The sequence below is a fragment of the Rhizophagus irregularis genome, chromosome 4, assembly GCF_026210795.1.
Source record: "Rhizophagus irregularis chromosome 4, complete sequence".
Lineage (NCBI taxonomy): Eukaryota > Fungi > Glomeromycota > Glomeromycetes > Glomerales > Glomeraceae > Rhizophagus > Rhizophagus irregularis.
Window position 1 is genome coordinate 1,130,903 of NC_089432.1, and position 27,234 is coordinate 1,158,136.

Consider the following 27,234-nt stretch of genomic DNA (forward strand, 5'->3'; position numbering starts at 1 on the left):
CCTACTTTATACCTGTATGATAATTTTATTATGTATCATTAAAAAAATAAAACAAAAATAAAGATAAAAATTTAATAGTTTAAATTCTTAAAATAAACTTGTATTCGATATATATTTTGCGCCATTTATTATATTTAACGAAATTAAAAATTGATTAATAAGGATTGCGAAAAAATAGTTCATACATAAGTTATTGTTAATATTATATCATACATTTTTTGTATTACGGTATGCATCTTTGAAGAGGGATTATGAAAAAATGGCATTTGCTTTTATTTTCTCGTTTTATATAAGGTCGTTCCAAATTAGTAATAATTAGTCTAACATAAAGTATATTATTTTTTAGTTTTTAGTAAAGCAATATACTAATTATTATTTCTTAGAAAATTAATTCTATTTAAAAAATTAGATGGCTTTAAATCTTTATTATTAATAATTAATAACAATAGCCTTTATTAAATAAATATCAATAAATTCATTTTGAAAAAATGTAAACCTCAAATACATGTGCTTATATATATTTTATATTAATGTGATAATTTGAGTCTTGCAAATGTAAATTAAAATTATTTATAATTATTATTAATTGTTAAATAATGAATTGATTTTCACACGTCATTAAAATTTTGTGCTACATCAAATAAAAATAAATTTATGATACAACAGATAAACTCTTAATTTTATAATAGAAATAACAAAATAGAATTTATTTCTTTAAAAGTTCTTTTAATTTTATTTTGTGATATTAATAAATTGCTTGATTCATACCTTTTTTAATTTCATTTTCATTTTCGAATACCCAAGCAAGATTATTAAAACGTACTATTTCCTGCTTCATAGTAATACAATATTAAGTTACTTATTCCACCGCCGGTATTTTCCTAAATATGCCGCCTTTTGATATAATTCAAGTACTTTTTTCATTTAATATTAATTTCAATTCTATTTTTGTAATAATAGCCTAAGTAAATTTCAAGGTTTCATTAACAAACATTTTCTTCAAATTCTAAGAACAGTAGTGATGATAAAGATATCCCTTCATCTACAAAGGATAAGATACAAGTCTGGACCAAGGTATAAGAGAAGGTATTAACAAAATTAATACTAAAGAAATAGTTTGTGATGAATCTTTTTAGGTCATTAATAAATGCAAAAATGAACCTTTTGATTTTCATGATAAGTATTTAGGACCCGAGCAATATAAAATAGGTCACAGGAAATTAGCAAATATTTATTATTATCTACGCATTTTTTTCAGGGCCGGAATTATAATAGTGTCAAAATAATAAATTCTGACCAACATTATCGAAAATTATCTAAAAAGAAAGGTTTTCATGGTTATTTTGGCCTATTCTACACATTTATTTCTTGTTACCTATATCAGTATTGCTTGCAGTAGTGTTCCAATCCGTTAAACCGTTATTCGTCGGATTATGGATATCCGCCAAAAAATTCAGATTATTTGGATAACAGATAATGGATAATACCGGATTGGATTTCTCGGATAATTGAATAATGGACAATAACGCATCATTCAGACGTTGTTTATCAATAATATCACATAAATTTGTTTTTATCCGGTCCAATTATTCTTCGGATATCCGACGGATATCCGGAATCTGGCAGATTTTTTGGATGACGGATGATGATCGGATCGGATAAACGGATGACGGATATCCTCGGATTGGAACACTAGCTCGGAGTCCTAAATATTTATTATTTTAAGACTGTGATATGGTGAATTTTTTTTTCGATGTAAAGAAATTTTTGTATATAAATTATAAAATAAACTTAGATGATATTTTTCTAAAAAAAATGCTATTATAATTAAATTTTATCCTGATAACCCTGATCGTGGCTTATATTTAAATAACAGAAATCTAGAGGAAATAATATTAATAGTATAAACTGTGTTGCGACTCAATAAAGTTAATAGTCAATACTCAGCTAAACTAAGTATGTAGGATTTTTCATGCAATCATAGTGATTTAAGATGAATATATTTTTAAACAGTTAAAGATTAGAATAATTCATTTTATTCCCTTAATAAGACCCTATAAAAAAATTGGATACGTTTTTTATATAGTTTTTATACGATTTTTTTTTCCTTAGAAATAACGTATCATAATAGGATACGGAAAAATGCACAATTCCGTATCACTAAAAATATGGTTTGGATACGGAATTTGCACGGAATTCATATGGAATTTACATGATTTGATCACTGACTTTATCACGAAATTTATACGATTTGGTCACTGAATTTACTATTTGTATTGCAGTTTACTATAATTATATTTACATAAATCTAATTTTACTTTATTAAATTAAATAAAAAATAAAAAATAAACAAAATACAAATACATTATGAAAATTCCCTCCTTATTAAGGCCACCTATTGCAACCAAAATTATCTATAAGTTCAGGTTCATTTGGAGTCAAACAACCTAAAAAAAACAAAAAAGAACGTCTAACTTAATTGGAAACAAAACCCCCCCTTCATATAGTATCTGCAATCGTCCAAGTCACCAAAGGTCAGCATTCCTACAAAAAAAGAAAGAGAACTCCAGAATGTCTGACCTACATAAATGAAAAGAATTATGAAGTATCTGATGAAAAAGAAACTAAAACAACAAAATAAATCCAAAACTAACCTACAAAAAAAGAAGACTCTGAAGCAACAAAACTGAAACAACCTACAAAAAGAAAAGAATCTGAACCCAACTTACAAAAAAAAAGAAAATTTGAACTGACCTAAAAAAAGAAAAAAATCCTGAACAATCCTACAAAAAGGAAAGGACTCCCAAACTGATCTACAAAAAAACTGAATCTTCTCACAAAAAAAATCTGCTGGCCTATGAAATAAAAAAAGGGATAAATATAAATAAAAAAGAAAGGGGAATAAAGAATAAATCAAAAAAAAATATTTTTTTAAAAAGAGGGTAACGAAGTTAGGAAAGTTAAAAAAAATTTTTTTTTTAAAGGGAGGACGTCAAAGTTAGAAAAATAAAAAATTTTTCATAAAGAGGAAATAGAAATAGAAAGAAGAAAATTTTTAGAAGAGTGGGAATAAAAGAATAAAATCAAAAAAATTTTTTTTTTTTAAAGGAGAGTGATGAAAAAGAAAAATTTTTAAAGTGAGGTACGAAAAAAAAAATTTTTTTTTAAAAGGGGGGTGCCGAAAAAAGAAGAAAAATTTAGAAAAAATAACAAAAATAAGACAAGAGAAAAGAGAAGAAAAGGAAAGACAGAAAGGAAGATCGGAAGATCAAACTCATCAAAGTAAAGGTTACAAAAAACGTATCATAACAAAACAATAAACAATCACGTGATCTCGTGTTATGATACGAGATTTTTGTAAAATTATTTTCTAAAAATATTAAGTTTAAAAATTCCGTATACATTCCGTATGATTAATTTTTTCCGTATACATTTCGTATACATTAGTTTTTTAAAAAATGTTCAAAAATGAATTGCTTATTAAATATACGGAATTTGTGTACGGAATCTATAGAAACGTACATAAAATGTATACAAAACGTATCCTTTCCGTATACATATTTCTTATAGGGAGATTTTATTGCAAGTTATAACCAAAGCGCGGGATATTTTTTAACTTAAAATACAGTTGTTCGATAAGTTCAGGATATAAAGTTTCTTTAACCGTCTATATATTTTAACCACCGATCTGATATTTTACAAACAAACTGAATACTTTTGTTTTTTGATTAATTAAAATAAAATAAGGCAAGTAAGCTTGCTACTTTGCTACGTGTTATAGTCTAGCATTAATAAATATGTTTTTTTCTTGCTAATAAAATAAATACGTTATGTTGGTTATAATTTATTAATAAATATTTATACATAATATCTTATTAATATAATAACAATTATATTCTTTCTTTTTTGCGTTTTAAGCAGATATCTCTACTGTTCTATAGAGCTACTATTGCAGCAGATGATATGTATACAAACAAATTATCTTTTTCAATGGCTTTACCGACCAGATAAGAAATTATTACCGGTTCTATTTTGTAAAATAATCTCCGCTAAAAATTTTATTACTTCACCATAATCATACAAGACGTTAATTTAATTTCTTTTTTTTAATAAAATGCATTCTCTAGTAAAAAAAATATACAATGTTTGTTAAATTATTTATCTACTTTCGATTGTTCAAAAAAACTGAGAATCTAAACATGTTCTGAAGCATGATTAACATGATTGAACCAAAATTTGTTGATGAGAAATATTTTAAATGAATTTTATATACAAGAAATCGATAAATGAATTGTATATATTTTAATTTAACAGAAAACAGATTTAACAATTTCTTGGAAATAATAAAATTTTTTGTATTTACTTATTGTATACAAAGATTCTGTTAAATGATTAAAGTTACTAAATCTTTATCTTTAAAATGAGGAAATAATAATTTACGAATAGTAGACAAATACAAATTTCTAAAACTTTTATTTAGTTGACGCATCTAAATCTCTAACATCCATATATCAAAGAAAATCATTTTAATAATACGATACAAAATAAATATTTAATTGGCAAAACTTGGAAATATTTTAATAATTTTTTTTATTTTTTTATTTTTAAATAGTAAACATCCATTATTTAAATTTTATGTTAATATGGTAAAAGACCTATATTATTGTTTTTTTTTACAAAAAAAACATTATAGTTTTGTGAAACTTTCCCACTTACTAAATTTATCCTGGAATTACTATTTTCCTCAAATTTCGTGCCGATCTTTTGTACAATCTTAGTCCCACAGAAATGCATAGAAGATCAGCGGACTTTCGACATGGAAATGTCTGGTGATACTATAGGACCCCGAAAAATACATATGGAAGTCATAAATGATCGGCAAGATTTTGGCCTAAAATAAGCAACTTTTCAGGGCCGGAATTATGATAATGCTAGCCAGTATCAAAACGGACAATAAAATTTAGGCCAGCACTATCTAAAAAAGGCAAGATTTTCATGAAAATTTAGGTTCTTTTTAAGCAAACTCAAATGTGACCTTTTTATGTATTTTTCGGGGTCCTGATACTATCCTATCTATAAATAGTTAATAATATTTTGTATTTTCTTTTTTAAATTCTTACCTTTATATTAATAAAACCGTAAAATTAACTTCCGCAGTAAAAAATTTTTTTGCACTTAACAATGTCTAATAACACTGAACTTATTAACAATTCAAATGAATGTAATTGGATAGAAGAAGCCATTTCTAAAAAACTTATTAAATTTTATGAATTTGGCCAATTTTATAATCTTCAAGAAATTGGTTCTGGAGGCTTCGGAAAAGTTTATCGTGCAGATTGGAAGGATTCCCACAAATGTTGTGCACTTAAATCTTTTTATAATTTAAATGGTGCTACAATTGAAGCAATTGTTCGTGAGGTAATTATAATATAAAAAAAAATTTTCAATTATTATAATGTTTACATTTCTAATATAATTTTTTTTTTATCATTTAGATTCAACATCATCGTGAAGTTGATTTTTATGATAATGTTATCCGTTTTTATGGCGTCACAACTTTCAGTAGGGATACGATAAGTTTTCAATAATCATTTTTTAACATATAATCATTAATTAACTTATGGATTTTTCTTTTTATAAGAAAATCAAATCAAAGAATATTCGTTGGTGATAGAATATGCGGACGGTGGTACACTTCGAGATTATTTGAAAGAAAATTTTGAAAATCTTACGTGGAACAATAAATTTAGTCTTGCATTTCAACTGGTTTATGCAGTATCATGCTTACATGGTGAAGGAATCGTGCATCGTGATTTGGTAATTAATCAATTTATGATTTATTATAATTGTTTTTATTTAATGCTCATCTTTAGTTTAATCTATTTAAACTTAATAATAGCACTCCAAAAATATATTGGTCCATCAGAATATTGTTAAGTTAGCCGATTTTGGACTTTCTAAAAGGATTGAGGAATCATCCAATCTTCAATCAAAAGTATTTGGAATGATTACTCATGTTGATCCGAAAATATTCAATAGAAAAAGAAATATTAACAATAACCAGCTAGAAGTATACTCATTAAACGAGAAGAGTGATGTTTACAGTATTGGCATACTCTTATGGGAAATTTCTAGCGGACGACCACCCTTTTGTAACGAATTGAACGATCTCGGTTTGGCCATGGAAATTTTACAAGGTCTTAGAGAGATACCCATTCCTGATACACCTGGAGAATATATAAAAATTTATACTGGTAAATACTATTTAAACCTATGATTTAAAAATAGTAATATAAATTTCAATTAATATATATTTTTTATAGATTGTTGGAATATTGAACCTGATGATCGTCCATTTATCAACCAAGTGTTTGATAAATTAAAAGAAATTATAAAAAAAAGAAATATAATTATCAACGACTTTCACTTATTTAATGGTAATAAAATTACACAATCACCTAATAATCAGCAGCCAATTTTGGATAGTGAAATTTCAGAAAATATTGATTCATTACATGGAGATATGTCTCAAGTCATTCAAAACTTCAATATGATGAATACAAAAGAAATAGAATCTTCGATGTCATCAAGTAACCAATTTGAGAATAACTTTGATACAATGGTTAATGAAATATTAACTATTATTTTTAATGATTATAATGAAGTAATAAAGCGAAATGTCCTAAATTATCTTAATAATCATAATATAACTTTGCAAGAATTTAATAATTTATTATTAGATAATCAAAATAATTCAAATTCTCTTGCCTTACTTGGAGAATGTAATCTTTATGGAATTGGAACTGACATTGATAGGAAAAAAGCATTTGAATCATATCAAAAAGCAGCAGATTTAGGAAATTCATTTGGAATAATCTGTTTAGGATATTGTTACCGGAATGGAACTGGAACTGATATTGATAATAAAAAAGCATTTGAATTATATCAAAAGGCAGCAGATTTAGGAAGTTCACCTGGAATAAATAGTTTAGGACATTGTTACCGGAATGGAACTGGAACTGACATTGACAGGAAAAAAGCATTTGAATCATATCAAAAAGCAGCAGATTTAGGAAATTCATTTGGAATAATCTGTTTAGGATATTGTTACCAGAATGGAACTGGAACTGATATTGATAATAAAAAAGCATTTGAATTATATCAAAAGGCAGTAGATTTAGGAAGTTCACCTGGAATAAATAGTTTAGGACATTGTTACCAGAATGGAATTGGAACTGATATTGATAATAAAAAAGCATTTGAATTATATCAAAAGGCAGCGGATTTAGGAAACAGTTCAGCTCAATATAATCTTGCTTTTATGTATGAATATGGAAAAGGAATTGTTAAAAATATAGATAAAGCTATTTATTGGTACAAAAAATCAGCTGAACAAGGGCTTCAAGTAGCTCAAGATAAATTGGAAAAACTTATAAATGGGAAATAAAAGAACAATCAATCCATCAGGATAAATTAAAATAATTGTTTAAATATTTAAATAAAATCACTGCTACCAAATACTGAAAACAGTTATTTATTTTCTGTTTTTTAAATATTTATTAAAATTGGCCACTCATAATTTTAAATATTAATTAATAATTTCTAATAGCTAAAAAAATTCATGCGCTGATATTTATTTATGTAAAATTCATGATGAATTTATTTAAATAAAATCAATACATTATTAGTTTTTACCATATCAATACTTGTGTATATTATAAACTTTATATTCCTTATTTAAACTTTATAGACTTTACAAATATATTGTAGTTTATATTATAGATGTAAATTCAATACATTTATTTATTTGTATTATATCCTTTTTTGAATTCAAATTTTGAAAAAATAATATAGCTTGAAATCTTAATATTTTTCTTCAACTATCACCTGAAAGGTATATGTTTATTTTATATTAAATAAATTTAATAGCTCAAGTAGGGGTGGCAATGGTTGGTCACAGTCAATATTGGTCAGTCATAACCGGTTAAGGGCCTTTGACCGACCGACCATTACCATTTAACTGACCATTTAACCGATTACTTTTTTCTTTTTAACGAATTTTAATCAAGAAAAAATGTTAAAAAGTGTAATTCAATCAAAAAAAAACGTTATTTAACTTTGTTTATTGATTAAGCTCATAAAAAAAGTGTTAAATAAAAAATTTGGCTAAATAATCAGTCAAATGGTTGGTAAAACGGTCAGTCAAACGGTTGGTCAAACCAGTCAGTTAAACGGTCAGTCAGGAGCCTTTAACTGACCGATATCGGTCACGGTCATAACCGGTCATGACCGGTTAATAACTGTGACCGTTGCCATCCCTAATGTCAAGTCAAATTAATAAAGAATATTCAAACCAAAAATTTTTTGTTAATACTTTATGATTCTTATTAATATTTCTTTAGAAATTTAAAATTAATTTCATTCATTCAAAATTAACATATATTTATTATAATACAGTATCGAATTAATTGGCATAAATTTTATTTATGATTATTAATTAAACTAATAAATTAGTCAAGGGACTATTTTAATATTGTTGTTAATTAAGTAATTATAAATAATGGTCATTTTCTACTTGACTGTATTCATGAGACTTAAAACGTAATATTAATTAACCATCAGCATGAAATATATTTATATTTAGATATTTTGATTTTCTGGAAAAATATCGATATTACATAAGACCTGATTTGAAAATAATTACTATTTACATATGAAATGAATAAATAATTAAATAAAAAGGTTACTCAATATTTAAATGTAATCTTTAGAATACAGTACCTCGCGTAAAAGTGTCTTACTCAACGTATAAATACTTGTTCTTTCTCTTTTATTAAATATTTTTTAAAAGTATTTTCGGATTAGAACAATTGTGTGATTTTATATAGAGCTTACTTTAAATTAATGGTATTATTTATATTATTAAATACTGTATTTTATTTTTATATGGTTACAACGCTTGATCAAAGTGAAGTTCTTTATATACTATAGGTAAAATTGTTTTGACAGGGATGGAATTGAAAATATTCATCATGTTAACTTTATATACACGGAGATCATAGAGATGTAACTTATCTTTTAGTATTGCCTGTATTTGTATAATTTAGAAATACTTAGTATAATTAAAACATCTTTTAATAACTTCTAAAATGTGTTCCTAAAATTCAAATTGATTATGAATAAAACCAAAATTATTATTAATTACAAATAATCACATAATTTCACAATTTGAAATTTGGAAGCTTTCTTTTTGATAAAAATATCATAACATTACTATTTAATAAAATATGCGTTTGAAATTTGTAAAAAATTCATCTAAGGAACAATTTTGACAAAATTGGTACAAATTTACAAATAATCACATAATAAAATCACTATTATCTTACTTCCTTCGTATGTTTATTACATTAATTTTAAACTCCAACAAGGATCCTGAAATATATAAAAAGGTCGCGACATCCAAAAAATTTTACTATTAGCCGCTCTTTGTCAGGACTGAAATTATGATAATTTTGGTTAATGTTCAAAAAAGATAATAGCTTCTCACCCGGAGAGGAAAGATTTTCATGATTTTTTTTGACTGGTTGTAAACCATGTATATTAAAGGTTAGAGGCCTGTAAACGGACCCCTTGTCATAATAATTTGCATAATATAGGTAATAACATTGTATTTCTCTGAAAATTAAGCACTAACGAAAATAAACACCACTGGCCAGAATTATGGATTTTAGTCTAAATTATGTTATTTCTGGCGGGAATTATGTGCAAAATTGAGGTGCCTAATTTCGTAGGAATGCGTTAGTTATAAAATATTAAATTACAAAGCAATTATATGTAGCCAAACTGAATTGGTAAATATATTGCTAATAACCATATAAAAGTGGTATGGTATATAGTACGGATAATCTTGATCAGAATTATGTCTTCAGTCTGTTATTAACCGAATAAATTATTTAGTTAAACTGGTATCAATATTTTTATTGGTAAAATTAAGGAAACTCTGATTTTAAATTGTGTAAAATTATTAATTTATTAAATAAACTAAAAACTGATAAAACATTTGGCGGCCGAAAAAGGGCCAATTTTTTTTTTCTGATTTCAAAGTTAATAATTGAATGATCAACTTTACCAGAAATTAATTTATTTTCGACAATTATTCTATTTCACGCCACAGAAAAGTTTCATCGTTATAATATACTATTTTTCTAATACAGTAATAGATCATAGAAGATAAAAAATGATACAAGATTACAAGATTATTGGAGTAACATTCAAAGCGATGATTAATATTAGGTAATATTATTAAGACGCAAAAGATGCAGAAACAAATTAAAAAATTTTTTCACTTTATAACGAACTTGAACATTTTTAAAGATGATTTAAATAATGTGATATTTACATCATAAAATCAATTTCTAAATATATATATAGAACGTTCATTATACAGTATAATTTGATTATATTATTGGGATGAAAAACTCCTTTAAATAATATAAAAAGAGTTACGTAATTGATAGAAAATTGCTATGGATTAACACTTGATTTCATTAGGTTTAGATTAAAACATGCATAGATTATATTGGTAAATACAGTATAGTATAAAGCTGAAGAATTAAAAAGGAGACAAAAAGATGAACATAAATATGGATTAAGAAACCCAACTGTTTGTACCATAATCTTGGATCGAAACTCACTGACCTATTCTCACGATGCACAGATGCCAGTTGTTGTGGACCGCCCAGAGCCAAAGAAGCCATGGACTTTCCTTATAATGGCTTCATACCGCCAACAACTAAAGCTAAAGATGGTCAGTTTGCAAATCCAATACATCTTCAATATGGAGCTTCTTTTAAAAATACCGGGTCAGGCTTACCTTCGCCGCCTTTTTTTCTAGGACCTAGATTCTACAAATCGGAAAAATTAAGGTTAGTACCATATATATATTTTTTTAATGTTTGCATTACATTTCTTTTACTTACCCTTTCCTTATTTTTCTTTAGATCTGAAGTCTACAAATCAGAAAACAATAAAGTTAGTAATTTTTTTTTTTAATATTTGTCGTATTACATTTCGTCCAACTTACCCTTTTTTTTGTTTATCTTTAGGCTCGGAATTCTATAGTATTAAAAGTAATACTACATCAAATTCTGATATATTTAAAATGACAAATATACATACTAAAAATTTTAAAAATTTTATTTTAACGCATTAAAATAATTATAGAACTTTATTCATGTTATCGCTTAACGTCGTGGTTACAAATACAAGAATTAAATTAGCCATCCTTTAATTATTATAAAATAGTGTCAGAACCTTTTTTTTGAATCCATTCAAAATCATCATAACTGATATTATTAGGATTTTCAAGGTCATATTTTTTAATTATACCTTTTTCTTTATATATTTGAAAAAGATCTTCTAATTGCTGTTGTTGTTGTCGTTCAATGTATGTATGTTCAGTTGAAATTATTTGCAATAAAATAGGATTTCTATCATTCCAATTATTGAGAAATAATTTTAAAGCTTTCAATTTATATTGCCAACTAAAAGAAAATTTAAATTTAAACTTAAACAAACTAAATGGTGAAAATTTTGCCAAAGTTTCGAATAATTTATCCCAATCAATAAAACAACCATATATACCAATAATTTGTAAACCAATTAAAGATTGACAATTAATTAATAAATTTTCAAAATCTAAAGTATTACTATTAAATGAAGATAATTTAAGGTAACAAAGTTTCGGACAATTTTGGGAAATTGCCTTTAAAAGTCTTCCATCATCAACATCTTGATAATGAATATTGATTTCAATGAGATTTCCTTTTGTATTTTTAATTAAACATGCCAAAATCCAAGATGAAATTTGATGAGTTTTTAAAAATTTTAAAAGTGGTAAAGAAACTTTTTCCAAATGATTCCAATTTGTATAATCATAACATGAATTTATTATATATAAACTTACTAAATTAATGAGATTTGAAAGAAAATTTGTGATAGGTTTCCAATCTATTCTCAAATATTGGATAGTATTTTCACAATTAATTAATGATTCTTCAAGTGATTTATGACATAATTCATTACTAATACGTAAATGATTATAGATGAAATTGACTTCTTTCAGGTTTTTTTGAACTTTAATTAATTTAATGATTCCAAGATAATTATTGGTATGTACCATAATATTAAAACCCAATTTTTTAATTGATGTATTTGTTAAGGCCAAACCTCCTAAAAAGTTGCTATTAGTATTACTATCACAATAAAAATGATCAAGTTTTGAAAAGTAAAGTTCAGTTCCTGAAATAAGATAAGATAATTTTGGTATAGATTTAATAGAAAGTGAATTAAATGTTGTATTTAAATTAAATAGATTCAATATTTCGTCTCTTATAATAGAAATTTTTGATAATTCAATATTTTTATCTTTCACAAATACGTTCATTATGAATTCTAAAAATTTTGAATCTAAATGTTTCCAAAAACTAATATAATTAAATAAAGGTCGTTGATATGTTTCAGTAAAAATATCAATTCCTTGATTCATCATATTATCCTTTGACTCTCCTGATAAATGTGAAAGTATTACACTAAGTAAAATTTTACATGCATTTTCGGTTAACTGATGTCGACTAGGATTCTTCCATAAAATCGGTACCACGGTTTCACACCAAATTCTGTTTATTAAAAGACATGAATAAAAAGATTTACTATCATTTTGCAAATTTTTCAATATTAGAAAAATCACGTCTTTATTAAGTTCAGACATTTTTAAGGTTGAAAAAAAAATTTAAAAATTTGCACCTTATTAATTAATTTGGATGGCGTAAAATGTGTAACGATATTAAATTTCTAATTTGTAATCCAAGTGAAGATCTACATTCGGAGTTAGTGATTTCGGAGTTAGTGATCTGCAATGTTTATTACCGTGCCTGCGGTTGTTCGTTCATTATATTGTAACAAGAAAAAAAATTATAACTTATTCTTTTATTAGTATTTTACAAATAATTTATAATAAGTACTATTTAAAATTTTTAAAAAAGAAAGAAAATTTTATTAATATAAATTTTAAGACCAATTAATAAATCAATATTAACGTACAAAATCTCAAGTTAATTTTCAACTTTTCATTCATAAAGTTGATAAAAACATTTCTAATCTATAACAAACCAAATAATTAATCAATTTCATTTACATATCTATAAATATCAAAGTATAAATTATCATAATTTAGAACTTTAATATTATATAAATTAAATTCCTTCACTTCATCTTTTTTATTAAACAAATTTATACTTTTCCCATTGAAATTATCTTTAATAGCCAAATATTTTACTCTCTTCTTCTTCATGATATGTTCTTTTATATAAGGTAAAATATCACCATTTTCTTCCAAATTATTAATTACTAATTTCTTAGAGAAAGTATCATGAGAATTTTTTAAGAATACTTCAAAGTCATTTGCTTTAACGTAAATAAACAAACCTAAATATTCAAGTTTAGAAGGAAGTGCTTTTCCTAAATTTTGTAATATTAATAACTTGACATTATAATCTGCTCGAAAACCTTTTATATCAATTGAAAGATAATTGAGATTTTGTTTAACATTTTCAATTAAATCAAATAATGTAGGAATAATGTGAGCTTCAACCCCAAATAAACTAAGAACTTTGATATTTCTGCAATATTTTGTAATTAATTCTAATAATTGTCTTAATGACGGACTATAATTAAAATTACATCCTAAATTTTCTAAATAATTACCACATTTTTGTAATAATTGTAATAATAATTGTAATGGATTAATATTCCATTTTCTGTATAGATATAAAGATTTCAATTTAAATGGTTTTGTTAAGTTAATAATTTGTTGAATAAAACTATCTAAAGAAATACAATAAATGATATGAACAGATTCTAAAACATTTAATTTTTCAAATATTTCAACTAAATTATTTATACCTTTAAAATCGACATAATAGAAAATGATTGTATTTAAGGTATTTGAACAATTAAATTCTTTTGATAATAATAATGATTGATATAAATATAAATTATAATAACCTAATAAAATTCTTTTAAGATTTTGTTGTGAACTAGTTATTTGTGATATATGTTCAATTAACGTATTAGAACTTAAAATAGAAAATTTTAAATTTTTAATATTGTTAATGAAATTTGAATCTTGTAAAATTATCTCAAGAATATTATCATAAATTTTATCATCATAATTATTATAACAGATTATCTCAATTTCAAAAGTATGTAAATTTACTTTATTTTCAATAAATGATTTAATTAATGAGATATTAATTAATATTTTGAATTCGGGTGTTGTTGAAGTTTTATAATTAGATTTTAACCATCTCTCAATAGAAATAATGATTTTATATATATTCAAATATCTTATAAAACTAGGGTAATTGAAAAGTACTTTATTCGAAGGTAATAAATAATCAATAATTTGATATTCATTTATTTTTGTTTTTAAATCATCGTTCAAATTTTGTAAGTAAACTTCAATAAAATTATAATTATTGGTAAAATATGAAAATGGATTTTCCCATAATAATGGAATCGCTAAACGACACCATAATCTATTAATTAAAACGCATGAATATAAGGTTGAATAATCATTCTGAAAATTTTTGATGATTTCATATATTAATTCAGGTAAATCTCCTGAAAATATTTTTGAACATGACATTTTGTAAACGGAAGGAAGAAAGGAAAAAAAAAAAATTGTGGCGTTCATTTGCCAAACTGAGTAAATTTATATTTCCATTTTTTGGGGGTGGTGAGTCCGATATTGTCTCACAATTAATGTCTGTGCGACATGTTTTAATAATTATATGTATTGTGCAGATCATTAGATGACAATCAATAAACGTCAAGTTATATAAAAGTTATTGAAGTTTTTTTTTTGTAAAAAGCTAACTTTAATAAAAAATTTGTCTACCAGTTTTTTTTAATAAAAAAAAATTCCGATATTATGAAAATATAAAAAATTGGTATATATCAATTTTTCTTATTCAAAAGAATGTTGCGAAGTCGCGGTGACTGGTTGATCATTTCGCCTAATCTTCTATATAATTAAAAAAAAAAGATTGTGTAACCGAGTAACCTGTATAAATAATTTTGAATTGCGCGACATGCGTCTGATCTATTCTAAATAGTTATTGGATGTGGGAATAGAGATATCGGTCGAAGACCGATATCCCCATCCAATAACTGAGTTCAGTCATTATGATTAAATAGGAATTAATGATACTAATACTGATTTCAAAATTGGATGTCTTATAAAAATATCGGTCAGTACAATCCCGCATATTCCTAATCGACTGAAAAATAAAATAACATGTTTTATAGTTTTCCCGGTAACTAGCATTTTGCTAATACTAAAAAGTAATAGACAATTAACTTTTTTTGGATAATAATAATAATAATAATATAGAAAAAATTATTTTTATAGTAATAAGATCGCTATAATGTGATTTTGGAGAATTTTTTTTTTCGGTTGCAAATTAAACAACAAAATCGTTATAATGTTATTTTTTGGGAATATTTTTTTTTAACAATAGAATATGCAAATTTTATTTTTTTTAATGAATTTATAAATATATAAATAAATCATATTATCCCACGGTTCCTAGTTAAAATTTGTGATTTTTTTTCTTGATATTCTCACGGGTGGGTTTATTTAAAAAGATGGATAAAGAGTCTATCAATATTGGAACAAAAAGTCTATCATTATTAGTCAAAATAAGTATATTAAAGGGCTTTATGGTACGATACCGTGAGATAAATCAGTTATTTTACGGAGTCACTTTCACGGCTGTGCCGTGAAAATCATTGATATCTATTACTTCTATATCTGATGTTTGGATTAGTCTTCGTATAAATAATTTGAATTGTGTAACTTGAAGCCCATGCCGCTTGATCTATTTCCAGTCAACCAATCCAATTTCAGTTAATAAAATTTTACCTTAATCGGAATTTTTTTTTTCAGTTTAGTTTTTTTTTTCAACCGAAAAATTTGTTTTTTTTCATTCTTTTCCCGTTTAGGTTTAATTTTTTTCCCAAACTGATTAAATAATCCCTATTATTTTTTTTCGATCTTTTTTTTTTTTAGACCGTATTGTTATTTTCTTTAAAAATTTTTTTTTTCGCTCTTTTTGGATCGGATTATTGTCCTTTTTTTTTCAGAATTTTTTTTTGTACTTATTTTTTATTTTCAGATTCCTTTTTTTCGGAATTTACCTTTTTTTTAAACTGATTTCTTTCTCCTTTTTCTTCCCCCCAAATTTTTTTTAAAATTTTTTTTTCTTTCTTTCAATTTTTTTTATTATTAAAATTTATATTAAATATATTTACAGAATTATTATTTTTTTTTAAAAAAATCAATATAACATGTAGGAAAATTGGCTGACGTTGATAGAAAGATGAGTAAGATTTTTTCAATTAAATTAAACGCTGGATAAATAGTTTTATTTTCAAATTCATTAAAAATCCAAAAAAAAAAATTGATATTTTTATATACTACTTTATAATTAATTAATTGAAGAAATTGTTGATTTAATAATAGATTATTATTAACCAAATCCATATCCGAAATTCTCTAATTCAAATGGTTTAGTTAAATTAATAATTTATCAAGTAAAATGAGTACCAAAAGAATAATAATAAATGAAATGAATAGATTCTAATACCTAAGTTGGTTATAAGTTTAAGATTGATGTAATATAAAATAAGAAATAATTATAAAATTTATAATTAATTAATAAAAATATTTGTAGTATTAAAAGTTTTTTCGAAAATACTTCTAAAAAATTAATCAAAAAAATGAGGGTGAATGAAAAAATAGGGAGAGTAAAAGGGAATAAAAGAAATGAAGGGGGAGTGAGGGAGGAACGAAATGGAGCAAAGGGGGAGCGAAAGAAACAAAAGGAACGAAAAAGATCAAGTGGGAATGAAAAAAAAATGAAAAGAATGAAGAGGGACTAAATGGAGCAAAGGGGAATAAAAAAATGAAAGGAACAAAGGATAGTGTAAAGAGAAGTGGGAATGGAAAAAAATGAAAATAACAAAGGATAGTGTAAAGGAACGAAAAAGATGAAGTGAGAATGGAATAAAAATGAAAGGAACGAAGGATAGTGTAAAGGAATGAAAAAGATGTAAGGAACGAAGGAGAAAAACAACAGAAAAAATGAAGGAAGGGAAGAATAAAAAGAGCAAAAGAAATGAAGAGACAAGAAGAAAACAAAAAAATGGAGAAGAGACGAAAATAGATAAACAGGGGACCAAGTAAACATTAAATAAAAGTAGAAATAAAGTTAGTAGGGAACGGAAATTACATGTAATAAATATACAAAAACAGAAAAATAAAAACATACAGAGTAGAACCGAAAGACCTAAAAGGAATGAAATACAAAATGTAATAAACGAAATATTAAGAATGGAATAAAAAATAACTAAGAAGAAACGACCATATAGTGCTGGTCATATCTTAATTGCAAAATCGAAAGAGCCAAAGGATCTAAAAAAATGAAACAAAGTTAGTAGGAAACAAAATGCAAGAAACAAAAATGAAAAAAAAGAAAGAAACCGTATCTTGAGTGCCGTACAAAGAAGTGAAAGGACCTAAAGAAAATAAGATTATCCGAGTACGTTTAAAAAGGTTAAAAAAAATAAACATAAGAAATACAAATTTAATAATGAGGTAAAAATTGTTCCTTAATTAATCCAAATTTCATTCTACACTCAAACGTCAAATCATTAATATAAGCTATTATTGTAAATATTATAAATATAATTTATTATTTTATTATTTTTTGTTAACTAATTATTACCATATTAAATTCCTAAAAATTACTGTAACCATCTTTAATTTACTTAGTATTACATTTTAATACTAAATTCTTCTATTTAAACAAACTCATTGGTCCCGGTGCGAAGCAACGGTGACTGCTAGTATTATTTTAATTTAATTGTCAGAAGAATTTTTTTAGTTAAAATTGGTAATTATTATGTGAAATATTTAATATAGTAATAATATATACTGAAATTTTATATAATAATACTTTGCAATAATGTAATTCTTTACAGTTATTATATATTAATTTTTACCATAATCAAGAAATACTTTTACTGGTAACAACTTTTTATACTTAGTCCAATTATTAAACTTAATAATGCTGTATATAATTATTATTTCATTATAATATGTAATTTATATCCAAAATTCTTTTAATAGGGAGTGGACGATTTAGTAGAAGATAATGATCGTAAAATGAAAATAAAGATTTCAAGCTACTTACAACGGTTGTTGATACAATACAAAAGTTCAAATTAGGGTTGTTAGAAAAAGAAAACCAGTTATTGTATAAAGACCAATCAGTAATTACATCAGAGGAAGCTATTTGAAGAAACGAAAAAAAGATTTAAATGAAATAGGTGGTGGTATTTCAAGCTCATGTGTTAATATCACTGAGGAATGTACCGTACCTTTAGAACTTGGAAGAAATAAAAAAAAGGATGATCTGGTTAGTGGCCTTAAAAAATGTAATAAGGAATAAATAGCAAATAATGACGATGTTTTGGGGGATAGATATACAAATAATCAGCGTAATTTTCAGTTAGAAGTGATTAAACATTAACGTAAATAGTTAATTTATAAGTTTAGTATCATAGATAATGACAGAAAACGATATATAAAGTTTAGATGGTGTATTTTATATGCACTTAAGTGTAAGTAGTCAAGAATTTGTTCTTTTTTTTTTGAGAAAATTTATTAAATATTTAGTTATTAAAATTTATATTATATTTATTTTGTTTTAAAAATTGAAAACTATAGAACTTGTTAAACATACATTAAATAAAAAAATTGCTATAAGATACTGTATCCATGATAACTTAAATACTTTCTATACTAAATATTCATGGATATTATAATATACTTTCATATATTTTCATATATTTTATACTAATTTGAGTTTTGCAACTATAGGATTTTATTTAAATTCCTATTTAATATAATAATAATTACAAAAATATTTAGATAAAAAATTACTTAATTTTACTCTTAATTTTATAGAAATAAATTATATAATTTATTCCTTTAAAAGTTGCTTTAATTTTTTTTGAGCATATTTATATCCCTGTTCAGCAGATTTTTGGTACCAATAAATTGCTTGGTCCATATCTTTTTTAACATCACTTCCACTTTCATACATTTTAGCAAGATTATATTGAGCTGTACTACTTCCTAAATGCGCTGCTTTTTGATATAATTCAAATACCTTCTTTTTATCAACATTAGTTCCAATTCCATTTTCATAACACCACACTAAGTTTTTTATTGCAATTAAATTCTCTAAATCAGCCGCTTTTTTATATAATTCAAATGCTTTTTGATTATTAATATTAGTCCCAATTCCTTCTTTAAAGCAATATCCCAAACTACTCATTCCATATGAATTTCCCAAATCTGCTGCTTTCTGGAACAATTCAAAGCACTTCAGTGTATTAATATCAGTTCCAATCCCTTCATAATAACACCAACCCAAATTATTAATTCCGTTAATATTTCCTAAATCTACTGCCTTTTGATAAAATTCAAATGCTTTATCTTCATTAACATTAGTTCCGATTCCAACTTCATAGCAATAACCTAAATTATTGATTCCACATGCATATTCTTCTTCTGCTAATTTTTTAGTTAATTCAAAAGCTATATCGCCATTTTTGTAACCACCTTTTCCATAAATATATTCATTAACAAGATTTAATTGAGCTACTCTATTTTCTAAATTTGCAGCTTTTAGATACAATTCGATTGCTCTTTGTTCATTAACTTCAGTTTCAATTCCATAATTATTAAAATATCCAAGTAAATAAATTGAATTTGATTCATTTTGGTTATTTAAAAGGTAAATATAAATTTCCTGTAAAATTATTTTACAATTATTAATATAATCAAAAACATGTTGCTTTATTACTATTGAATCCTTTCCTTTATTCAGTTCCACACATATAAGATTAACCAATTTATCAATCACAATACTTAAATCTTCTTCAAAAATACTTTTATTGATAACTTTAGTTGTAGGTTCTATTTCTTTTATATTTATTTTATTAAAATTTTGAGTCAGAGAAATTTCATGCGAAAAATCATTATTGATCAAAGAATTGTTGATTTTAGAATTATTAGACATTGTAAAATAATTTGAGAATAAGGAGAAAAGATAACAAATAGAATTTTATTTTTATTTTTTTTCACAACATATTTATATTAGTAATGGTGTTTGTCGATCACTTCTTGTGTATTTATAGCAAGATATATAAGGTTAGTGCAATTTGCTGATCATTTGTGATAATACATTCGAAGTAATAAAAAATTCAGATCGCCAGTTGTTATTACTATGTAACTATGCTTATATTTAATAATTATTGTAATTTTTTATAATTGCTTTATTTAGGTAAATTGAATGATTATAGATAGATTTTTCAATTTTTCAATTATAAAAACTTTGTTTTATCCTTTTGTAATGGTTAGATGTATTAGATGATAAGTAATATTTACCTTAAGTAAAAAGTAATTAAATTTTTTTATACTGAGAAATTAGTATGTTTTATATACTAAGAAATATAGGAAAAATGAAGTATAACTTTATTAAAATACAAATGATTCAAATGACAAATACTACAAATAACCTAAGTCATTTTAAAATAATGTTGGTCAAAACTTGGCCTATATTTAATTCAACAAAAATTATGACATGATATCAACCAATCAAATCAAAAGACAAAATCCTTTAGATGGTCAGATGATCATGTCTTTTTCAACACTGTTATTCGAAATACAGAATTGTGCATTTTTTCGCATCTCTTATTATAAAAAGATATCTTTTAATTATAAACTCAATATAAAAAACGTATTTACTTTTTTTATAGATAACAAAACAATTTATCAATTTCAATGTTGAAATAATTTTAGTATTCGATTAATTCCTTAATAGATAACTTACTCAACAATAAATATATTAGTGTTAAAAGAGTTTTGATTTTTTAAATCAATAATTGACTTCTCTATTTAAATATTTAAATATTTACATCATATAGAATAAACTGGTATCTAGTAAGTTAGTATAATAAAGCAATTTATTTATTCTAAAATTAATTTTTATTTCAAAAAAAATTTGAACCTTAATTACCCAAACCTTTTAAGTGAATGGAAATAAACATAATATATTTGATAAAAAATTGTTAAATAATATTTACTGAATTTTAACTACTTTTTGTACTAAATGTTCATGATAAATATTTTTCAACTAATAATATATTTCATAAAGCTTTCAAATAGGCCAATAAAGTATAGATTTTTATTCAATTTATTATCTAATAAATAAAGTAAAATTTAGATAGTAAATTTTAAAAGCTTTTATTTTTACTTCTAATTCTACCAATAATAGAAATAACAAAGTATAATTTATTTCTTCAAAAGTTCTTTTAATTGTAATTGGGCTCCTATATGTCCTTGTTTAGCAGATTTTTTGTACCAATAAATTGCATTATTAATATCCTTTTTAACTTCACTTCCATTTTCATACATCCAAGCAAGACTATATTGAGCTGTACTATTTCCTAAATTTTCTGCTTTTTGATATAATTCAAATACCTTCTGTTTATTAATATTAGTTCCAATTCCTTCATAATACTAATTTATTAAGTTAAATTTCAAAATCTGCTGCTTTTTGATATAATTCAAATGCTTTTTATTCATTAACATTAGTCTATAACAACAAGCTAAGCCATTTATTCCGTTAATATTCCCAAAATCTGCTGCTTTTTGGTCATTGATATTAGTTCCAATTCCATTTTCACAACAATAACCCAAGTTATTGTTCAGCCCAATATATAGGATCATGCAAATTTTCATAGACTGATATTTTTATTAGCCATAACAAATTAACAATAACACATGATTGATATAATTAAGTGGAGTAAAAAATGGCATAAATGAATATTTTGTAGGAAAAGTTTAAATAAAGCTTATAAAGTGGATTAAAAATGAAATTTATAGAAAGCTTATTTATAATGTTATTAATTAATACATGATTAAAAATGTCAAAACGATAACACACTTATTGGATGTGTCGCAGAGACCTTCATTAATTGGTGAAAATGGCCACTACGTGGCCCATTTCCATCCAATCATTCGGTCCTGTGACCGATATAGCTACTCCCACATCCAATAATATGTATTTATTACATCCATATGCATAGTAATCATTATCTGCTAATTTTTGATAACTCAAAAGCTAAATTGTAGTAACTTTTTCCATAAATATATTCATCAACAAGATTAAATTGAGCTATAATATTTCTAATTCTGCAGCTTTTTGATATAATTCAATTGCTCTTTGTTTATTAACTTCAGTTTCAATTCCATAATAATAAAAATATCCAAGTAAGCAAACAGTTGATTTACTTTGGTGACTTAAGAGGTAATTATATAAAACTATTTTATGATTATTAATAAAATTGAGTACATGTTATTTTATTACTATTGGACCTTCTCATTTATTAAGTTCCTTAAAAATAAGATCAACTAATCCATCAATTATAATACTAAATCTCCTTCAAAAATATGATCATTTATAATAGGTTCAACTTTTTATAATAGGTTCGATTTCTTTTATTAAAATTTTATTGAAATTTTGAATTATTTGAGAAAATTCATGTAATAAATTATTAGTGATCGAAAAATTATTAGTTTCAGAATCAATTTGTTTATTAGACATTGTAAAATAATTTGAGAATAAGGAGAAGAGATAACAAAAAGAATTTTATTTTTATTTTTTTTTTACATATTTATATTAGTAATAGTGTTTTGCTGATCATTTTTGTGTATTTATAGCAGATATTTAAAGTTAGTGCAGTAATTTGCTGATCATTTGTGGTAATACGATTCAAAGTAATAATAAAATCAGTTTTTGGGAAATAAGGAAAATGAAGTATAATATTGCTTAATAATTAGTGTTCAGCAAATTCACATGACAAGTATAAATAATCTAGAATAATGACTATAATCTGGCTTAGATTACACTTTATTTTTCAGCAAAAATTATGTGACAAGATATAAACCAATCAAAAATCAAAAAATAAATATCCTTTAAATAGTCAAATTGGCAGGTCTTTCCCAAGCACTGTTATTCAAAATACAGATTTTATATTTTTCCATGTCTTTCATTATTAAAATGTCTTTTGTTATATAATTCAGTATAAAAAAAATGTATTTACTTTTTTTTATAGATAACAAACAATTTATTGATCTTTATACTAATAAGTAGCTTTAATTTTGTGTAATATTTTGTAATCCAATTGATTTTTTTAAATTAATAATTGGTTTCTTTATTTAAATATTTTACAATCTTATATTGAATAAATATAGTAAAATAGTGTAATAAGAGCAATTTATAATTTTTCTAAAATTAACTTTTAATTTTCAGTAAACATATATCAGTCAAAAAATTGTTATTGAATCTTAACTACTTTTTGTACTAAATGTATATGGTATTTATTTTTAGCTACATAAAGTTGCAAATAAAGTAATATAGAATAGAACCTTTTATTTTTTACTCTTAATTCTATCAATAATAGAAATAATAAAATATAATTTATTCCTTTAAAAGTTCATTTAAACTTAGTTGAGCTTCTGTGAATCCTTGTTCAGCAGATTTTTTGTACCAGTAAATTGCATTATTAATATCCTTTTTAATTTCACTTCCGTTTTCATACATCCATGCAAGAGTGTATTGAGCTGCACTATCTCCTAAATTTGCTGCTTTTTGATATAGTTCGAATGTTTTCTGCTTATCAACATTAGTTCCAATTCCCTTTTCATAACACAAACCTAAGTTATTCATTCCAGTCAAATTTCCTAAATCTGCTGCCTTTTGATATAATTCGAATGCTTTTTGTTTATTAACATCAGTACCAATTCCCCAATTATAACAACAACCTAAGCTATTTATTCCATATGAATTCCCTAAATCTGCTGCTTTTTGATATGATTCAAATGCTTTTTGGTCATTGACATCGGTTCCAATTCCATCTTCATAACAATAACCTAAGTTATTACATCCAAATGCATAATCATCATCTGCTAATTTTTTTGATAATTCAAAAGCTAAATTGTAATTTTGAAAACTTTTTCCAAAAATATATTCATTAACAAGATTAAATTGAGCTACAATATTTTTTAATTCTGCAGCTTTTTGATATAATTCAATTGCTCTTTGTTTATTAACTTCATTTTCAATTCCATAATAATAAAAATATCCAAGTAAACAAATAGAATTAGAATTACTTTGGTCATTTAAAAGGTAATTATATAAAGTTATCTTATGATTATCAATAAAATCAAGAACAATTTTTTTCACTACTATATTATCTTCTCCTTTATTTAGTTCCTTAAAAATAATATCAACCAATTCATCAATTAAAATACTCAAATCTCCTTCAAAAATATAATCATATATAATAGGTTCGATTTCTTTTAAATTCATTTTATCAAAATTTTGAATTATTTGAGAAAATTCATGTAATAAATTATTAGTGTTCGAAAAATTATTATTTTCAGAATAAATTTGTTTATTAGACATTGTAAAATAATTCAAGAATAAGGAAAAGAATTTTATTTTTATTTCTCTTTCACAACATATTTATATTAGTAATAGTGTTTGTTGATCATTTTTTGTGTATTTATAATCAGGTATTTAAAGTTAGTGCAGTAATTTGCTGATCATTTGTGGTAATATGATTCAAAGTAATAAAAAATCAGTTGTTGGGAAATATAAGAAATAAGGAATATGAAGTATAATATCGCTTAATAAATCAGTATTTGGTAAATTCACATGAAAAATATAAATAATCTAGAATAATGTTGGTAAGCACTATAATCTGATCTACATTACTTCATTTTTCGGCAAAAAATTATGTGATAAGATATAAACCCAATCAAAAATCAAAAAATAAAAATCCTTCAAATAGTCAAATTGGCAGGTTTTTCCCAAACACTGTTATTCAAAATACAGATTTTGCATTTTCCATGTCTTTCATTATAAATATGTCTTTTGTTATTAAATTCAGTATAAAAAAAAATGTATTCACTTTTATTTATAGATAACAATACAATTTATTGATCTCAATGCTGAAATAATTTCAGTGTTCAATTAATTCCTTAATAGTTAACTTTAATTTTATGTAATATTTTGTAATCCAACAATAAATATATATGTTAGTGTTAAAAGAGTTTTTATTTTTTTTAAATTAATAATTGATTTCTCTATTTAAATATTTTACAATATTATATAGAATAAATTTAGTGAAATAGTATAATAAGAGCAATTTATAATTTTTCTAAAATTAATTTTTATTTCAAGCTGGTTTGAATATTTATTACTCAATTATATATAGGAAACCTTTTTAAGTAAACATATATCAGACAAAAAATTGTTGTTATAATTTAACTACTTTTTTGTACTAAATGTTTATGGTATATATTTTTAGCTAATAATATACTTCATAAAGTTTTCATATGTGCAAATAAAGTAATATAGATTAAAACCTTTTATTTTTTGCTCCTAATTCTTCCAATAATAGAAATAATAAAATATATTTTATTCCTTTAAAAGTTTATTTAAATTTTGTTGAGAATCTGTATATCCTTGTTTAGCAGATTTTTTGTACCAATAAATTGCATTATTAATATCCTTTTTAACTTCACTTCCATTTTCATACATCCAGGCAAGACTATATTGAGCTGTACTATTTCCTAAATTTGCCGCTTTTTGATATAATTCAAATCCCTTCTGCTTATTAATATTAGTTCCAATTCCATCATAATAGCATCCTATTAAGTTAAGCATTGCAGTTGTATTTTCTAAATCTGCTGCTTTTTGATATAATTCAAATGCTTTTTGTTTATTAACATTGGTTCCAATTCCCCATTTATAACAATAACCTAAGTTATTTATTCCATATGAATTCCCTAAATCTGCTGCTTTTTGATATAATTCAAATGCCTTTTGGTCATTGACATCGGTTCCAATTCCATTTTCATAACAATAACCTAAATTATTGTATCCATATGCATAATTATCATCTGCTAATTTTTTTGATAATTCAAAAGCTAAATTTTTGTTTTGAAAACTTTTTCCAAAAATATATTCATTAGAAAGATTAAATTGAGCTACAATATTTTCTAATTCTGCAGCTTGTTGATATAATTCAATTGCTCTTTGTTCATTAACTTCAGTTTCAATTCCATAATAATAAAAATATCCAAGTAAACAAATAGAATTTGATTTATTTTGGTCATTTAAGAGGTAGTTGTATAAAACTATTTTATGATTATTAATAAAATCAAGAATATGTTTCTTTATTACTATTTTATCTTCTCCTTTATTTAGTTCCTTAAAAATAAGGTCAACCAATTCATCAATTAAAATACTTAAATCTCCTTCAAAAATATAATCAATCATAATAGGTTCGATTTCTTTTAAATTCATTTTATCAAAATTTTGAATTATATAAGAAAATTCATGTAATAAATTATTAGTGATTGAAAAATTGTTAGTTTTAGAATCAATTTGTTTATTAGACATTGTAAAATAATTCAAGAATAAGGAAAAAGAATTTTATTTTTATTTTTTTTTTCACAACATATTTATATTAGTAATAGTGTTTTGTTGATCAATTTTTATGTATTTATATCAAGTATTTAAAGTTAGTGCAATTGCTGATCATTTGTTTCAAAGTAATAAGAAATTCAGATCACCAGTTGTAATAACTATGTAGTAATAAATGCTATTTTTACTTACCTAAATGCTTTATTCTATCTACTTGTTAGAAGTGTTAAATGATAAATGATAAGTAACTTATTTACACCTATAAAAAAAGTATTTATATTTTTAGTAAGAATTATATTAAATTCTGATTTATTATGTAATATTATATTTCATTTTTCTTTATTTTTTATATTTCCCTTCCTAGTGTATAAGACAAATGTCTTAAAAATACAAATGGTTCAAATGACAAAATATAAATAATCTGGATCATTTGAAAACAATGTAAATAATGTTGGTCAGCATACTAATTCTGGCTTACATTACACTTTATTTTCAACAAAAATTATGTAATAAGATATTGATCAAAAGATAAAAATCCTTT

General features: G+C 24.1%; 7 protein-coding genes across 7 annotated transcripts; 1 reads left to right on the forward strand and 6 right to left on the reverse strand.

Moving 5' to 3' along the window:
* Window positions 1-2,327: 2,327 nt before the first annotated feature.
* Window positions 2,328-3,404, reverse strand: OCT59_023623 (uncharacterized protein; the record flags this gene model as incomplete). The annotated part of the gene is made up of 5 exons (XM_066134849.1): window positions 2,328-2,395; window positions 2,476-2,580; window positions 2,655-2,696; window positions 2,755-2,855; window positions 3,349-3,404. The coding sequence occupies 5 exons, from the start codon at window positions 3,402-3,404 to the stop codon at window positions 2,328-2,330; spliced, it is 372 nt and encodes a 123-aa protein (XP_065990933.1).
* Window positions 3,405-5,181: 1,777 nt separating this feature from the next.
* On the forward strand, window positions 5,182-7,880 carry OCT59_023624 (uncharacterized protein; the record flags this gene model as incomplete). The annotated part of the gene is made up of 5 exons (XM_025326445.2): window positions 5,182-5,418; window positions 5,496-5,562; window positions 5,642-5,817; window positions 5,900-6,254; window positions 6,324-7,880. 5 exons carry the CDS (start codon window positions 5,182-5,184, stop codon window positions 7,445-7,447), a joined length of 1,959 nt encoding a protein of 652 aa, XP_025176051.2. The 3' UTR covers window positions 7,448-7,880.
* A 2,952-nt stretch (window positions 7,881-10,832) lies between these two features.
* Window positions 10,833-12,769, reverse strand: OCT59_023625 (uncharacterized protein; the record flags this gene model as incomplete). The annotated part of the gene is made up of 3 exons (XM_025332175.2): window positions 10,833-10,904; window positions 10,980-11,002; window positions 11,314-12,769. The coding sequence occupies 3 exons, from the start codon at window positions 12,767-12,769 to the stop codon at window positions 10,833-10,835; spliced, it is 1,551 nt and encodes a 516-aa protein (XP_025176052.2).
* Window positions 12,770-13,038: 269 nt separating this feature from the next.
* Window positions 13,039-14,707, reverse strand: OCT59_023626 (uncharacterized protein; the record flags this gene model as incomplete). Its single annotated transcript, XM_025326446.2, has 1 exon — window positions 13,039-14,707. One exon carries the CDS (start codon window positions 14,705-14,707, stop codon window positions 13,178-13,180), a length of 1,530 nt encoding a protein of 509 aa, XP_025176053.1. The 3' UTR covers window positions 13,039-13,177.
* A 4,402-nt stretch (window positions 14,708-19,109) lies between these two features.
* OCT59_023627 (uncharacterized protein) lies at window positions 19,110-20,232 on the reverse strand (the record flags this gene model as incomplete). Its single annotated transcript, XM_066134850.1, has 1 exon — window positions 19,110-20,232. Exon 1 carries the CDS (start codon window positions 20,211-20,213, stop codon window positions 19,110-19,112), a length of 1,104 nt encoding a protein of 367 aa, XP_065990934.1. The 5' UTR covers window positions 20,214-20,232.
* Window positions 20,233-23,678: 3,446 nt separating this feature from the next.
* Window positions 23,679-24,665, reverse strand: OCT59_023628 (uncharacterized protein; the record flags this gene model as incomplete). The annotated part of the gene is made up of 1 exon (XM_066134851.1): window positions 23,679-24,665. One exon carries the CDS (start codon window positions 24,663-24,665, stop codon window positions 23,679-23,681), a length of 987 nt encoding a protein of 328 aa, XP_065990935.1.
* A 1,017-nt stretch (window positions 24,666-25,682) lies between these two features.
* On the reverse strand, window positions 25,683-26,669 carry OCT59_023629 (uncharacterized protein; the record flags this gene model as incomplete). The annotated part of the gene is made up of 1 exon (XM_066134852.1): window positions 25,683-26,669. The coding sequence occupies one exon, from the start codon at window positions 26,667-26,669 to the stop codon at window positions 25,683-25,685; it is 987 nt and encodes a 328-aa protein (XP_065990936.1).
* Between the last annotated feature and the right edge of the window lie 565 nt (window positions 26,670-27,234).